This window comes from Mytilus galloprovincialis, chromosome 12 (assembly GCF_965363235.1).
Source record: "Mytilus galloprovincialis chromosome 12, xbMytGall1.hap1.1, whole genome shotgun sequence".
Lineage (NCBI taxonomy): Eukaryota > Metazoa > Mollusca > Bivalvia > Mytilida > Mytilidae > Mytilus > Mytilus galloprovincialis.
The window spans coordinates 45,768,569-45,786,430 of NC_134849.1; the positions used below are offsets into that span (position 1 = coordinate 45,768,569).

At 33.0% G+C, this 17,862-nt stretch overlaps 1 protein-coding gene across 1 annotated transcript in view; it reads right to left on the minus strand.

Moving 5' to 3' along the window:
- LOC143053940 (PAS domain-containing serine/threonine-protein kinase-like) overlaps positions 1–17,862 on the minus strand; it is a 36,388-nt gene that overhangs the window by 7,791 nt on the left and 10,735 nt on the right. The window contains exons 3-15 of the mRNA XM_076226752.1: positions 17,407–17,656; positions 12,379–12,581; positions 11,612–11,782; positions 10,471–10,611; positions 9,800–9,934; positions 7,632–7,755; positions 6,752–6,906; positions 5,990–6,101; positions 4,274–4,427; positions 2,670–3,679; positions 1,930–2,102; positions 1,395–1,559; positions 720–845 (exon numbers count right to left, since the gene is read on the minus strand). Of these exons, the coding sequence (XP_076082867.1) occupies positions 720–845; positions 1,395–1,559; positions 1,930–2,102; positions 2,670–3,679; positions 4,274–4,427; positions 5,990–6,101; positions 6,752–6,906; positions 7,632–7,755; positions 9,800–9,934; positions 10,471–10,611; positions 11,612–11,782; positions 12,379–12,581; positions 17,407–17,656 (2,919 nt within the window). The remainder of the gene's footprint in view (positions 1–719; positions 846–1,394; positions 1,560–1,929; positions 2,103–2,669; positions 3,680–4,273; positions 4,428–5,989; positions 6,102–6,751; positions 6,907–7,631; positions 7,756–9,799; positions 9,935–10,470; positions 10,612–11,611; positions 11,783–12,378; positions 12,582–17,406; positions 17,657–17,862) is intronic.

Below are 17,862 nucleotides of genomic sequence, written 5' to 3' on the forward strand. Positions count from 1 at the left end.
ATGTATGTTCCTGTCCCAAGTCAGAAGCCTGTAATTCAGTGGTTGTCGTTTGTTGCTGTGTTACACATTTGTTTTTCTTTCATTATTTTGAACATATATTAGGCCGTTAGTTTTTTCATTTGATTTGTTTTACATTTTTCATTATGGGGCTATTATAGCTGACTATGCGGTATGGGCTTTGCTCATTGTTAAAGGTAGTAGTGACCTAAAGTTGGTAATTTTGGTGTCATTTGATAACTTGTGAAGAGTATCATACCACATCTTTTTTATGTTCTAACTAATTAGCAGAGCCCTAATAAAATTGTAAGTGACCACAGTGGTTTTTTTGTAGATATTTAGAGACCTGGGCAAAAACAAGTGTGTTATTAACAATGTTCAGATCATCCACATACACATAATACACTATAACTGGTACAGTATACACCAGTTGATTCAGTTTAAGTTCTTTTTCATAACTTTCTTTTGAGTTTATCTGATATTTCTGCCTGTATATTCAATAGAAAACTGACTTATTTTTTATTGTTGCTTGCCAATGTCTAGTGGCATATATTTCATGCATGCTCAGGATTTGATTTGATTTGATTTTTTTGGTGATTTTAACAGCACTGGCTTTTGGGTTATTTCGTGGCAGCCAGTTTTTTATGTCGAAAGTGACGAGTGCTAGCAAAATCACTGTGTGAAGGGTTAATTTAAATGAAAAACTACAATAGTTGACTTACAGATACAATATTAGGGTGAGATAATTTTCTCAGCAGGCCTACTTCCATAGGGATTTTGTCCCCACTTCTTTCTGTTATCCAACATTCTGACAGAACTTTACTTTTTCTAATGAATTTCACAACAACCTGAAAAATGATGACAAAAGTTGTATTCACAAATTTTAAAACCAAAGAGTGGCAAATTAAATGCATTTCTGTACAAGAAAATGTGTTATGAATATAAACCCTGCTTTGAATTAGACTGACACACTGACTTAAATTTTATACATGCTAGTTGACAAGGTTACAGTCCACATCGAAAGACATGTCACCCCATGGACACAACATTCCGACGCAATGTTTATCTTTTCACAGGCAGTAATCATATCAGTTTCATACCACATGTTTAAAATCATCCTTTTATTAGAGTCACAACTTGACCCATAGGCCTTCTTGTAGCCAAATCAACATTTATAGGTAAGACTTTCTCAATTGAATCATTTCATTTTTTTTTGTGTCAGAACCTTTGATAGGCGACTATACAGTATAACTTTTACTCATTGTTGAAGACCATATGGTTGCTTATAATTGCATGCATCCACTTAATTTGATCTTTTGTGGATAGTTGTCGAACTGGCAATCATACCATACCTCCTATTTTATATCAGCTGCTTGACCAATCAAACAGTGACCTACCTCCTCCCCATCAGTCTTTCGCAATGCAGTTTTAACAAAACCAAAAGCTCCTTTGCCAATAGAATCCATGGTGTCATATTTCAGATCATACAGTCCTCTACCAGGAGATTCTTCCTCTGCAGTGTCAGCCTCTTTTTCCTCATTATCATTCTTATCCACAACCATCTGAAAAAGAAAATAGTTAATGAATCAATGGATCTTGCCTCTGTGCCATACTACAAATTATAATACCAGGTTCAGAGCCTCACATACATCTACTTAATTATGATACTCTTAAATTTGTTTATTTCTCATTCTAATTTTGCTTTAACAAATGATAGGATCCATTTCATACTTTTAAATGATACACTTGATAGTTTAAGATATGGCAAGCTTTAAATCACAGAAGTTTAGAAGAAAATTTCAAAACTTTTGACAAAATCTATTTTTTATTTGAGGGGTAGATGGGGGGTTGGAAGACATCAAACTTTCAATAGAGAAAGATTAATCCTTATTCTTGATCCGGAATCTTAAATGGAGTTGTTATAACACTCACCTCTCCTAAACTACAATTAGATTTATCCATTGTACTGTTAAAAGTGGAGGCCAACGTCAGGTTTGCAAAAGATTTTCCATATTCTGGTGCATCCTCTGGGTCACGTGACACCCACATACAATAGGTAGAACTACCATCATCTAATTCTACTTTCTTAACTTGGAAAATAACACCTGAAAGAAAAGTAAATTTTAATATTTTTAAGCAAGTCTATTACTTTGGTGTTTCCATACAAATGTTTTCATTTGCAAATTGAGAAATACATAAATTTTTAAATTGGATATTTAAAAAAAATAACCACCACCCATCAAATTTTAATTAAAGTGCTTTCAGACCCCCCCCCCCCCTCCCCAATAAATGTAATCAGTATTCAAACACTAGTACTACATTATCTAGGGGTATAACACACAACACACATCCAATAGTAAGATAATCTGTCTTCTTCTTGTTTGAGGCCGATGTCTTAGGAAAGTATATTATTGTAGCAAGCTATAGCAAACTTTCCAAAAACAAACAAAACAATCACTTGACATGACGTGTGATTAAAAGAAATTAATTTCAGCGAGGAAACCACATGTTTCTGTACTATATTTTATCAGGCTGAAAGCTTGAAATACCAAAAAATTAAGGCATAAAAAAGGTACACTTAAACAGAATAGCCAGAATCTTTCAAGATCAATCAACCTGGAATAAAGGTAAAATCTTTTATCTCATATTACATTTTACTGATATATTCCTACCTAAGTGTGAACCATCTTTATGAACACAAGCTCCAGCAAAACTTCCTTCAGTATAATTACTCTTATCATACACTCCACTACTTGTCTGCAAGTCTTTGACTGATTTCCTATCACCATGCCGCCTACGATGTTTCCTCGGACTCCGTGATTTTGAATATGACAGAGACTGATTCGACAGTTGCATAGAATCTGAGCCATTACTGGCAGAATATCCACCAAGTTTCTCTGCCAAACTTGAGTCATATTCTGGCATAAGGTCTGTTAAGTTACTATCTGTTCCTGGTTCTTCCCATGACGTCCCAGTCAGCGGAGATAAAATATGTTTGGGAAGAGGACGTTCCTCATCACACGAATAGTCTGATTCTGTACTACTACTGTCTATAAAATGGTTTTCACCACATGGGGGTATAAAATCAATGTTGTTTTGAATTTGGTTTTCATGACAACTCTCATCAGTCACTTCCTTATTTGCACTACTCGATTGACAATTGTTGCTTATGTCCCCTGATGCCCCTTGACCTGAAGTGTCAAACTGTTCCGAAGTTAAACTTTGGTTGAGTAAATCTTCTGTTGATCTTAATTTCATTAATTCTACTTTGGCAGATAAAAGTTCAGTGGTACTGGTACTAAGGTCAGAAGGGTCATTGTCAGATTCAATGTCACTTAAATCATCAATTCTATCAGTAAATTGCACTTCATTCGGAAAATTTTCTATCGTTTCAACCTCCACTGATTTTCGATCGTTCGTGGATGGAATTTCACCCCCAGCATCAGGCACAATAGGAGGAAAGAATTTCTTCACCTCCCTTGCAGTGGGTATAGTTTCTGCACTTGAAGTAGATACATCACTCAAACGTACAGGTGACCTGACATCTGATTTATAAAGAGGCTTAATAATTTCATCACTATCACTGTCAGAATCCAGGTTTAATTTGATGGCTATTGAATCAGATTCGGCTAAAGGTGAAATATTTTTGATAGATTTACTATTTTCAGTTTCAAGAGCTCTCCTGTAAAATAAAATAAAAACAAATTTTAAAATGACTAAGAAAGTATTTTAAGCATTAAGCTCAACATTGAAACGAATATAACGAACACCAAAATCTTCTTATCAGCCCTGTATAGTTTGCACCCCTTTTGTAACTGTTAGAAAATGTCTATTGAAACCTGAAGTAATTTCAAATCATGTGTAGTCATTTGCCATATTTTCATAGAAAAACCTATTTGATCTTCATCATATAGAACTTGAAAATGCTTGTAAATGATTCTAGGACATTTTGGGAGTGTTAAAATAAGTAGAAATCACAAATATACAACTTACAAACTTGTGAATGTTTAAACCGTAAGTTCAAATAGCACTGAAAATAATTATGGTGAGTGTGTAAGGAATTTACAATATTTTCCTACTAAAATTTTTGCCATTGTGTTGCCAGTTTCTCCTCACTTATGGGTTTTGAATGTCCTCCTGGGAGCCTCTGCCTCTTTTTTTTTGAGGGAGCTGTCCAAATATAGCAAGCTGTTTTTATCTTTTGATACATCTACATATATTTGTTGCAAGATGACAACACTCAATATTTCTCACTTGTTATTGGAAAGATCCTTACTTGAGAAAAGATTCTGAATTGACTTTATTGGGTGTAGATGTGACACCTGGTTTAAGATCACCTAGACCTTCCATTGGTATGTCAACTCTCCCAGCCAGACCAGATACAATGCTACTACCTATTCCTTGGTCCTCACTACTGTCGGTCTCAAACACTGAAATAACAACAAAATAGGATAAATATATATGGGTGTTGAATGAGGAAAAGCTATAGAAATATTGATCTTTTAATTCTTATTTAAAATTCATATGAAATTAATCTCTTAATTATTATGATGCTAAGGAAATAATTGAACCATAGTATGCTTATACACTCACTAAGTCATTGGTGCATTTTTTTTTCAAACATCAATTGGCGTATTAATTTATAATCCTGGTACCTTTGACAACTATTTGCTAACTCATAACATAAAATTGACAAAAATACTTTATTCAGTAAATGTTTTTCAAGGTTTTTGTGCCCCTGATAAAAACTCCACACAGAATCATGGAGCATGTGTAGAACAATTGGGATGATAGAGCAATAACTATTTTTTGTTTCTAAAGATATTTTACATTTGGTTTCATTTGTTGTTTAACCCTTTCACCGATAGCTGCCCAGACAGAAGCTACTCTGAGACGATGGCTTCCCTGGCTACTATTACTCAAGTGGGAGATCTTCATAATAGATGTCAATAAAAACTTTTCTGTAGTTATTTGTGTCTTTATTTCATTAACTAACACCCTGTTAACAGTTTTGTTCATGTTTTGAAAATTTTTTCTTCATAAAATATTCAAATTTTCGAATTTTCAGCATTATTTGGGTGAAATTCTTAAAATTCACCCAAAATCGTATTTCTTTTACCTAAAACGGCAAAATTTTGAAAAAATTTAATCAGGCTGTACAAATTCCTTACACTGAATGATGTCCATTCCAAGTGTTTGTACATGAATCAACATTTTATGTAAAAAAAAGTATACTACTTTGGCTTCAATTCTTCCATATTCTTTCAAAAAAAATGTTCCCTCATTTCAAATTCTCGTAAATTCCATAAATTTCTCTGATTTTGACACGGTTTTCAACAAACGGAAGCGCCATGTTGACACTTTCATCCGGGTAATCAACAAAGAAAGATAACTCATATTTGCACTGTTTTGAGTGGGAAATATAAAAGAGGTATTCTGATCCCGGTAAAACGGGATTCATCGTCAGCTGTCTGAAGCGTGAATCCCGGTAAACGGGACTCATCGGCAAAAGGGTTAAACTGTGTCATAAAAGACAACTTTCGAGTTCGATGCATTTCCGTTAAAAACTCTGGTTTTAGTGAACGTTAGTTGTGCGTTTAGGGGCGTCGTCACTTCCATTCTAATGTTGAGCGAGTGGTTGGAAAACTATAATTCTATATTGTACAAATTATTCGACAAATTGAATTTTCAAAATTGACAATCAGCACTGCTGTCAATAGGGAATTGTCATTAGGTACCTTCAGAACAATCATTATTTCTAGTTTATCCTGCACAATGACGATCACTAAGACGCTTGATGAACGTGAATAGTGCAGGGATACAGGCGAGCCCCTCTATCTGGTAAATGTTTATAAAGGCGTGCATAATTGTCGAGTTTTTTCCGGTGACGGATGAACTCGAAAGTGGTCTATTGAATGCATTGCTGTATTAATATTTTGTTTTAGTATCAGGTTATAAAATGATCTTCCTTACACTTTTGCACAGTACTCACATTTCTTCTTTTTAATATGAACACTTTCATCCTCTCCTAAATCTTCCATAGGTGCTCTAAATCCTTTATCTTCTAAGATTTCACTTATTTCAGGAATCAGCATGGAAATGTTCTGTAAGAAACAAACAACCAAGGGATCAACAACAAATCTAAAAATAGTCTTCAACAATGTAACATAAATTACATGTAAGGTTTCAATTGCATGTAAGTCACAAATAGAAATATATTAGTCTAACATCCATTCAATGAGACAGCGACATGATAAAAAAGTTTGTGAACATGAAAATCAAAAATTTAACATTTTTATATAAACCGTAGACTAAAAAAATATTAACTTTATTTCTTACTTAAACTACCTCAAGATTTTCCACTTGTAAATATTTCATATTGCAGACAATTTTCAATTGATAATCTCCAAGAGCTTTTCCAGATAAAATAAATCTTCATTTGGTTTTAAGTTGAGAGTTGTCTCATTGGCAATCAAACCATATCTTTTTTATTTCTTTATGGTCCCTTTGAAGGCACCCTAATCAAGCGTTAGAATTTGGGCACCAGATATAATATAATATGAAAAGTGCCTTTTTTCAATTGCTTTATATCCTGATTTTGAATGCTTCCAAACAAAAATAGTTTCATTGAATTATTGTTTTAACTGTCATATTTCATTTTACAATGTCTTTATTAATTTACTAGAGCCTAATAATTTAAGGCAGACGTTGCTGCCACAACTATTTCTATAACTAAACTGTAAAAACAAGTTACCTTTCCTATAAGTTCATCACTACTATAACCAAACAACAAACGAGAAAAGTTCTCATTAATGGACTGTATCTTTCCGTCAGGAAAAAATGTAATCAGTCCACTGATGCTGGAAAATACCCATACAATCCCAAGGTAGATGTTGTCATAGCAACCATCTGGAAAAGAAAGAAAGAATTTCTATTGTTTTCACTAAAAACTTCTAAAAAAGATTAAGAACATAAATATGTTTGACTTAGTTTGATAATTACATATCTTATTTTCAGAGTTCACAATTTTGAAGAAATTTCTTCTAATAATAACAGATCTATCTGTTAAATTTTAACATACTTAGTATAAACAATATTTCATTTAAAAAACAAATACATGTTAATAAACAAATACAGTCATATAGTGAAAGGATTGGGGAAAAAAGTGTGTTACTAATAAATTCTTGAAACCGACATGGAACTGAATGATGGCACTGTTACATGTGTTATAAGATAATCTTAATTGCAAAAATAACTTTACATTTTTGAAGCATTTTTGTCTTGATCAAGAATTTAAGGATCTTACCCATAGGCACAATTTATAGGTGTCAATTATATTTAAGTAGGATTTTCAAGTACACCTGAGACCTGTAAATTTTTAGAGCTATTTTGGACCAAATTTGTGTCTTGCAGAACAAATGAATAAGTTTATGAACTATATTCTAACAAGCTCCACAACCTAAGTAAAGTATGTCAAAATATCATATGAATAGTTAGCTTTGATATATATAATCATGGAAACAAGAGACCAAGATATTTAATTTTGCTGAGATTCTTATTTTAGCACATTCAGTCTTTTTGTTAATATTTTTCACTGAAATTCAGTTTTATTTTTGAAAAAATAGTTAATTTACCCTGTTGATTCGGTGGTATATTCCTTGGATCATCCTCTATTTCTGACGCCATTTTAACAGAAATACTCAGTGGGAAAGGTACTCCATCTTTTGTTCTGCCTGTTGCTTGCTGCTTACGAATTTCCTGTGTAATATAAAGAAATATATCAAAACTTGTTAAACATTTGAAGATTCCTTATCCTTAATCTTAATAAATTGGACAGGAATCAAATCATTGTAGGAAAAGCAAAAAAAATTCAAAGTTGCATCATTTTTTTAGATCCAAAAACAGTCAGATGAACAACTTATAAAAAAATTTGTAAGGGTTCCGCGGAACCCAGTGTCTCGCCTACTTTTGCTGTTAATCGCAGACTCAACAAAATGAAGAAAAACATCAATAAAAATTTCCATCTTGATACTGTCTTTTGATTGAAAGTAGCTTCCAAGTTTGGTAAAAAATCCAGGATAGTTTATGAATCTAATAAATGTTGTATAAACTTTAACTGCAGACTGTATGTAATGTTAACTGAAAGAAAAACTAAGTCCATTGATAAGTAAAATACGATTTTTTTTTTACAAAATTTACTTCTGAATAATATCTTATGATCAGAAACAAGCTTCTGTCTAAGTTTGGTAAAAATCCAGGATAGTTTAAGAACATTATAAAAATTTTAAAAACTTAAACCACAGAGTGAATGTTTTGTTTCTGGCAAAAAAACTAAGTCCATTTATAAGTAAAATACGGAAAAGTGGAAATATATTTTTACAAAATTTTCTTCTTGATACTATCTTATGATTATAAACAAGCTTCTGTCCAAGTTTGGTACAAATCAAGGATAGTTTATGAAATTTATTAAAATTTTAAAAACTTTAACCACAGAGTGAATGTAATGTTTCCTCGCAGAAAAACTAAGTCCTTTTATAAGTAAAATACGGAAAAATTGGAATTTTATTTTTACAAAATTTACTTCTGGATACTTTCTTATGATCATAAACAAGCTTCTGTCCAAGTTTGGTAGAAATTCAGTATAGTTTAAAAAAGTTATTAAAATTTCAAAAACTTTAACCACAGAGTGAATATTTGTTTACGCCGCCGCCGCCGACGGAATGTAGGATCGCTTAGTCTCGCTTTTTTGACTAAAGTCGAAGGCTCGACAAAAAATGTTACTATACTTATTTTAAAGACATAAGTAATATATATTAACTTCTATAGGTGAATTGTTAGTTTTAATTTTTCTTTTCAATGTTTTACAATTCTCTAAAATTTCAACTTTACACTGTTTATACTTAAACACAATATTTGTTTTGTAGGATTTATTTTTTCAATTTAGCCATACAAGTGGAGATAACTCTTTTGTTAAAATTTTATAATGGAATTTTTATGACATTTTCATTTTTTACTTGTGTACAGAAAACAAATTTTAGTGCCATCATTCCTTCTTTTTGTTGTCTCATATTTTAGTTCAAAATTTTATCTCGTAGATTTTTTTTAATAATAATCTATGCATGGCTTGAAGCTTATAAAATAGTACGGTAAAATCTACATTTTGGCAAAGTGATAGAAAAGTAAATATATAATCCAGCTTGATTTCCTTTACATACACATATGTATTCATGATATTGATCATACTTGTTTTATAATACATATTCATCTTTAGCTAGTTTTGTTTATTTATCTATCAAACAGAACTTATTTGATAAAACACACAGGCTTGGTTCAATTAAAGTATGCTTCCTTGGGGAGGAGTTTTGCATTTATTGACTTCCAGGCAACCAATCATATTTGGTTTTATATCTTTAATTCTGAAATAATACTAAAATAATATTCAAATCAATGTATATTATTTTTCTTCATTTGATAGAGGTATAGGGGGAGGGTTGAGATCACTATCAAATGTTTAACACCTGTACCAAGTCAGTAACCTCTGGCCACTGTTTAGTCTCATGTAAGTTTTTTTTTAACTTTAGTTTATTTATATTTGTTGGACTATAGTATAAAGTCCATTTTGACTGAACTAGTACACATTCTTGTTTAGGGACCAGCTGAAGTCCGCCTCTGGGAGCGTGATTTTCTTGTTATGTTGAAGACCATTGATGGCCTTTGACTGTTTTTCTTCTCTTTGGTCTGTTTGTTGTCTCTATTACACATTTCCCATTTCTATTCTCAATTTTATTCCACATTAACTAACCTTTGTGAGAGATGATGCTGTCATAGGTATATTAAATGATGGTATCAACTGTGTCATATCCAGACCTTCTAAGTCATCAGGAGAGTCAAAACCATGAAGGTATGCCAACTGGTGATCACATGATAAAATTACACCCTAAAATAAAATGTATTATATTGACACCCCAGAGTTTTATATTTAAAAGCTAAAAAATTACTTTACAAACTTTTTAAGCATAACATCTGAGTGCTCAAGTAATTTTTATGTATTTTCATTTATTTCAATGTATTTGACTAAATTCACATGCTTTAGCTAGAAAAATGTGGTATGAGTGCCAATGAGGCAACTCTCCAACCAAGTCACAATGTTTTAACTAAACAGTTATAGGTCAAAGTACAGCGGTGTAATGCTTTCTTTACAGGCTTTAAAGAAAGCTCTTATGTTTTTTATGTCTCATATAGTAATTGAATGAAAAATATTGTATGCAGTTAATCCACACAAAAATATCATTACTGTATAATAAAGCTATTTTCTTTTTTTCTTTATTACCAAGCTACTCATTGAAGGTTGTATGGAGACCTATAGTTCTTAATTTCTGTGTCATTTGTTTTCTTGTGGAGATTTGTCTCATGTGTAATCATACCACATCTTCCAATTTTTATAAGTAAACATCTACATGTATCTCTACAAACCTTATTATTAAATGTAACCATGGCAACAGTTCTCTCAACTGGTTCCATAACCACCAGACACCTTGGCTCTGTTTTACAGTTTAACTTTCGTACCCAGATAGAAACAGGCATGACAATACCTTCACTGTCAGAGGCATCAACCTAGAAAAAAAAGAGAAACATGTTTAAGTGCTCTTAACCCTTTCGGCGATAAGTCCCGGTTTACCGGAATTCACGCTTCAGACAGCCGACGATGAGTACCGTTTTACCAGGATTGGAATACCTCTTTTATATATCCGGTTCAAAACAGTGCAAACATGAGTTATCTTTCTTTGTTGAATACCCGGAAGAAAGTGTAAACATGGCACTTCCATTTGTTGAAAACCGTGTCAAAATCAGAGGAAATTGACGGAATTTACGAGAATTTGAAATGAGGGAACATTTTTTTGAAAGAATATGGAAGAATTGAAGCCAAACTAGTATACTTTTTTTGACATAAAATGTCGTTTTATGTACAAAACACTTGGAATGGACATCGTTCAGTGTAAGGAATTTGTACAGCCTCATTAAATTTTTGCCATTTTGGGTTAAAAAATTACAATTTTGGGTCAAAGAGTAGAATTCTGAGAATTTCATCTAGATAATGCCGAAAATTTGAAAATTTTAATATTTTATGAAGAATTATCAAAACATGAACAAAACTGTGAACAGGGTGTTAGGTAATGAAATAAAGACACAAATAACTACAGACAAGTTTTTATTGACATTTATTATGAAGATCTCCCACTTGAGTAATAGTAGCCAGGGAAGCCATCGTCTAAGAGTAGCTTCTGTCTGGGCAGCAATCGGTGAAAGGGTTAATTCTTTTTGTAGCTTGAATTTTTTAACTTTAGATGATTTTGTTGTATATTGAATGATACTTTGTAAAACTATTTTTAACTTAAAAAGGTACATGGTTTGAAGGAATGCTCAGAAAAGGCACCATATCTACCTAAACCTCACTCTTATTAAAATTTCAATTTGATTCCAAATGACTAGCTTGTAATTGAACTGTAGGAAGTCGGATTGATTGATTAATGTTTGTTTTATGCAGACTTGGTTCAAAAAGACTAGATCAGCAAAAGCAAAAGAGATACCATAATTCTGCACCAGTGTTACCTACCACTTTTCCAGAAATTGAGACCATTTCACCAGAGGCCTCATCCAAATGTGATTCACTAATGGTAGCCTGATCTTTTGGTTTTAACTTTATCAGATCTTTCAAATTCTTTCCAATCAGGTTTTCTAACTCATAACCAAACAAAACACAGGCAATGTCATTGGCAATTAAAATCTAAAATATACAATCTCAAATTATGAAATAAAGACACAAATATCAATATAGATGTCAAAATTTTTCGTTCACTTTAATAATTTAATAAAAGAACTTAGATCAACTGTGACAAGTAATAACAACAGTATTTTCTTAAAAGATAATTTATCTTTCATGGGTTTTTCTGTTTTGTTTACTAATTCTAATAGCTATATCAACAATGGCAGGACAAAAATCGTTGTTTTTTTTTTTAAATTTTATGCATCCCAAACATCAGGAATGCTTAAAGCCGAATATTAGAAAGCCAAGGATGTATAAGATGTTTAAAGATGTGAAGAGATCAAAAGAGAATTACTAAGGAACATAGTGCATAAAATGTGAATTATGAAGCAATGTTTCATAACTTTGTCCTATCAAAAACTAGGAATGTTTTTCTTTTAGTGTTATTGCGTTGTTAGTTTTATTTCTCATAAATGTTCATCCAACCTGCCATTTATAATTCAATAATTATACTTTTTTACACAATTTTACATTTGACTCAAAAACTAAAAATTTCTTCAATTTCAACTGATCATCATTCAGTATAAATTTGTTATCTATGAAAACATTGAACATACCTCTGATGTTTTAGCATTTATTGTACAAATAGCTTTGTTTGGATTCCGTACTGTTGTTGGGAATGCTGAAGTTGAGTGACCACCAAGATAATTATAGAATGACCAATTCTCATGATTGGACATGTTCAGACTAGAATCATGGGGACTCAGAAAGGATCCTTTACTCCTAGCTGGTGAGTAACTCACATCATTTAACTTGGAACCTGAAACATATAAAAGCAAGGAATAAATATATAGTTGAACATTAAGCAAGATGCTGGTGAACTAACATATAATAATTATGGCAAGAGTTTTAATCAATCTATTGCCATGATTTTTCAAATTTTAATTATTTCCATGCAATTAAGTACAAGCTGATCCTACAAAATATATTATCTCAGAAAAAACAAAATATTTACATAGAAGCATTAACTTTATATTAACCAAGACATTAATTTAATTAATACATATTAAAACAAAAATGATTCCACAATAATTACATTAAACAATTTACTCTAAACTTACAGAATTATAAAGAACAATAATTTGCTTTTATTTTTAATGTGAATTTTTTTCTCAGTTACAATGCATTTTTATGTAATAAAATGACAATATATGTATTCATGCCTAATGTGGTACTTAGTCAAATCATCATCAGTGTTCTCCCCAGGCCGTTTTAGCACAGCGCTTTTCAGCGCTATTGCAATTCCCCGCTGTCCTATTGCACTGACCGCAGCGCTATCCAATGCAACCGCGTCGCTATATTTTTTCTCCGTATTTTTCAATTTTTTTCAAATTTCCCGCTTATTTTTCACTTCGGATCACGTGATCGACTGGTTTTACAATTTTTGAATGAATTATTTCCTTTGTATTAAAGTAACTTCACTGGACCAGTCTAATAAATTTTACAAAAATGGTGTTTTTGGAAGATCAAAATAAACAAAGATTTCAACATTGACATCGATTTTTTTAATTTAAAGAAAATATAGAGGCATATATGAATGAAATGTGATGAAATGAATTGACCGCATTTCCCGATGTCACTCACAAACTTGTTTTACGAACTTTGAACAAACGATGATTTTAAAAACGATCAAACACAGGGGTTTGTTACAAATTATTTGCCGGGTTTACTATCCATACGAACCCCGAAAATGACCAAGTCTTTTAAATATTAATTATCCCCTATTCGAACTTATAATTTAGTCAGAAATTCTTCCATTTGATAACAATTTGAGAGGATATGATTAGCAAAACAAACCCCAAGCTGATACGACTTGAGAAATTTTACTTTCTCGATGTCCAGCTTGGATGAGGCCATTTAAATATTATAAAACGTTTAGGTCATAAAAATGAGAAATCTTTATGCTAAAATGTGTCAATTCCTGTCAAACGTCGTAAGGTAAACAGTACACTGCTACAGTTTGTTACAAAACCAAACAGAAGCTGACAATGACTTTATTGTTGGTCCTACATGTTCTGCAACATTACCTGATGGTGCTAAGAAATCTTGGCACAGGCAGTCTGGTGTAGATCCATCATAGAATCAAAGCGCTGTAAGCGCTGAAGGCAGTTAACCAAAAACCAAGGCAACCGTAATTATGAAAACTGTGGCAATGTTGCCTCAACATTAAACATTCATATATAGTACATTCATGTTTATCTAATGATTTATTTATTAAGGCAAATAATTTATATGTTATCATGGTTTCAAAAGCAATGCATATATCAATGTATATTTTTTATGGTGAGTCTGCAGTGGTACAAGTTCCCAATGATTGCAGTTGTTCTACTTGGTAGTTAACCTTGGTTTTAGTTGACTGCTAGAAGTTCAATTTTACGTAGTATGAACATGTAATAGTATGAATGGACTGGTTTCCCTGGAAAGAAAACTGAGTGTGTGTTCTATAGTACAAAAGTTATGAGACACGAATCAGACAAATGTTCACTACAACAGGGATCAAAGATGAGGTCTGACTGACTTGCCCATAGTAAATGTAAATGATTTGTTATTTTGTCCCATACAAATGAATATATATAATTTAGGGGTAGGGATCTCAACGGTTTTCAAGTTCTCAAACAGGTAGGGGTAGGCAGAGGATTTAGGGGGCAGGGGGCCCGCCCCCCCTTTTGGGGAAAAAAATTGGTTGCTTATATAGGTAATCACTGAAGCATGACTGGAGCGGGCCCCTCTTAGGTCAGTCAGTGGGCCCCACTTATGAATATTTCTGGATCCGCCACTGGGGGTAGGGTGACCCTAGGGACTTCCCCTACATTTCATTTTATTTGTTATATTGTCCCATACATGAATATATATGATTTAGGGGTGGGGATCTCATTGGTTTCCAAGTTCTCAAACAGGAAGGGTAGGGTGACCCAAGGCACTCCCCCTATATTTCATTTAATTAGTTATATTGATCCATACATGAATATATATTGTTTTGGTGTGGGGATCTCGACCGTTTCCAAGTTCTCAAACAGGAGGGTTGGGATGACCACAGGGACTTCCCTTATATTTCATTTGATTTGTTATATTGTCCCATACATGAGTATATATGGTTTAGGGGTATGGATCTTGACCATTTCCAAGTTCTCAAACAGGAGCGTGAACAGTGACCTCAGGGACTCCCCCTATCTTTCATCTGATTTGTTATATTGTTATACATGAATATATATGGTTTAGGGATGGGGATCTCGACCATTTTTAAATTCTAAAACAGGAGGGGTGGGGTGACCCCTAGCGACTCTTCCTATATTTCATTTGATTTTTCATATTGTCACAAACATGAATATATATGGTTAAGGGGTTGGATCTCGACCGTTTCCAAGTTCTCAAACAGGGAGGGTGGGGTAACTCCAGGGACTCCCCCTATATTTCATTTTTTATTTATTATATTTTCCTATACTTGAATATATGCAGGGGCGGATTTAGACGGGGGAGGGTTGCGGGCTTGCACCCCCCCCCCTTAAATTTGCAAAGCATGGGTTGTTTCTCAGCTTAATAAAGAAAATTCCGATAATTTTACCTCAATTTTTTTTTAGCCTCGCTCTGCTCAGCAAAAATTTAAGTTTGCGCCCCTCCTAACCTAAAATCCTGGATCTGCCCCACATATGGTTTAGGGGTAGGGAGCTCGAACGTTTCCACAGTGGCGGATCCAGGGGGGGGGTTCCGGGGGTTGGAACCCCTCCCTTTTTTTGGCCGATCAATGCATTTGAATGGGAGCATATAGTTGGAACCACCCCCCTTTACTCTGGGTTGGGAAGCCCCCTTTTTAAAATGGCTGGATCCGCCATTGTTCCAAATTATCAAACAGGAGGGGGTAGAGTGGCCTAAAGAATGCCATCATATGATTTACTTACATTAAGGTATATATAATATAGTTGCATTATTTGTGAAACTAAAGAATGAAACTTTCAGCTACCTTAATTGACCCTTCAAAATTGAGAAAAAAACAAATAGCCCCTCGAAATTGCAGTAATATGTTTACACTTTAAAAGCATCTCACATGCATTATCATGATTTATCATTTATAAAGAAAATTTAGACTGTGACCATGAACATGTATATTGTTAGATATACTGTTCCCAGCTGTCACGTTGTATTGGATTTTTAAATTAAAATTTATCAAAAAGTAATTTTTAGTTTTTGAATAAAATATGTTTCTGCTGTTTCTTTCTTTTACATATATCTTTTGGTTTACAATACTAGTGTTTATATTCATTTACCATGCATAGATGTATTTTTTCACCTGCTTGGATTTATTTTGTAAATGATCGTCAAACCCGGAATTACCCTTATCCGCTTCCGGAATCGGATCCGATTTTGTAAAATTTTGTCTTCACGGCCGCCATTGTTATGTGTTTACAATGTTGTTTTTGTCAATCAGATACGATTTTACTCGAATTTATACAATATTTGTCGGTAATTTTCTGTATAAAGCTAGCGGTTGAACAAAATAAACATCGCCGTCATGAATAATAATGATAAAAATAAGTTATTAGCTCGTTTAATTGGAGACTTTGGTGAACATGGTGAAAAGGTTTGCAAAGTAATTTCTTATTTTCTTTCAAATGTAAGGCGACTACGTCGGGCGTAGCTAGAAACCAACTATCCTAGTCGAAATTCCGCTTGCAAAAGTGGAAGGTCTCGGACCACTGCTAATTTGCACACCTGCCTCCAAATTGAAAAGCTACGAAAATTTCTTTTTCTAATTTGAAATTGCCGCCAACAGCATGAACAGTTGAATTATATAATAGACTACTGACGTAGTTGTACTACGTATTGATGACAAACAATATTCCTACGACTTTTGTCATTTAGGAAATCTAAACTGCTTGTCTTAAGAAATTTTCGGCGATTAAATATTTCATACAATTGTTCTTTGACATCTTAGCTAAAAGCACAAGTCATAATGAACTACACAAGGATTTTTAATAAGCACTACTTCCTATGTGTAACTTTAAAACTTTTGGATAAATCGACGATCATTTAAGGTTTTTCTGGTCATTTTTTTTGTAATCCAGAATAAAAAGTATTAAAAAAGTGTTCAATTAGTTATATATAACATAGTAACAAGCTAGATAATAACAATGGCAAGTATTTCAGGATTTATTGGGTAGAACACAAATCTAGGGTGCTCGCATAATGCAGATTAACTGCATAAAAAGACTCTTCCTTCTGTTTTATACATAGATAGTATGAGGATTTAATATATGAATTTACAATGGAGAAAAAAAGACTCTTCAGACTTCTATATCCAGACAATAACATTAACAAACAAAGCATCATTAAGGGACACTGTAACGTCCATGAGCATGACAAGGACATCATAACAAGAGGAAAGATCAACAGCATGACATAATAAAAACACTTAACAAATCAATTACAAACAAACCGTGTGCCGCGATAAAGTTACTGAGAAATGTCGAAAATTACGCGCTTACCACAGCGCTATCCAAAAATCCTGGGGAGAACACTGATCATGTTTTTCCATAAATTGACTTATTGTATGACTTATTTATTTAATGTGCTTCAATAAGAAAACTGACCTTGAATAATTCTGGATGTTTTAGGTTTCATCATGGTCTCATCCAAACATAACTGGCCCCTGTTTATTTTAGGATAAGACTGGTTGCCTTCAAATGATGCTTCTTTTCCAACCAGGAGACCAAACTGGTTGGCTCTGTCATTTCTCCCTCCTCTTATCCTATCAAGAGGGGAAGGGTATGAAGGAGTTCCAAATGTCAATCTTTTACTTGCAAGGCCTGCCTTGTCGATATGCAAGTTATGGTTAAAATTCTGAAGAGAAAAAACCCAACAAATTATGAACTTTTAATTTGTCTATCACATATTTGAGTTGTAATCTTGAGTGCTACAATGCTAAATGATTCATGAAAATATGAGACAGATTTGATCAAAACCTCAAAACTTCAGTGACAGATTTAACAAAGATGACAAAAAGGTCAAAAATTACAATAAAACTAAATATCAATATTTGCTTGTTT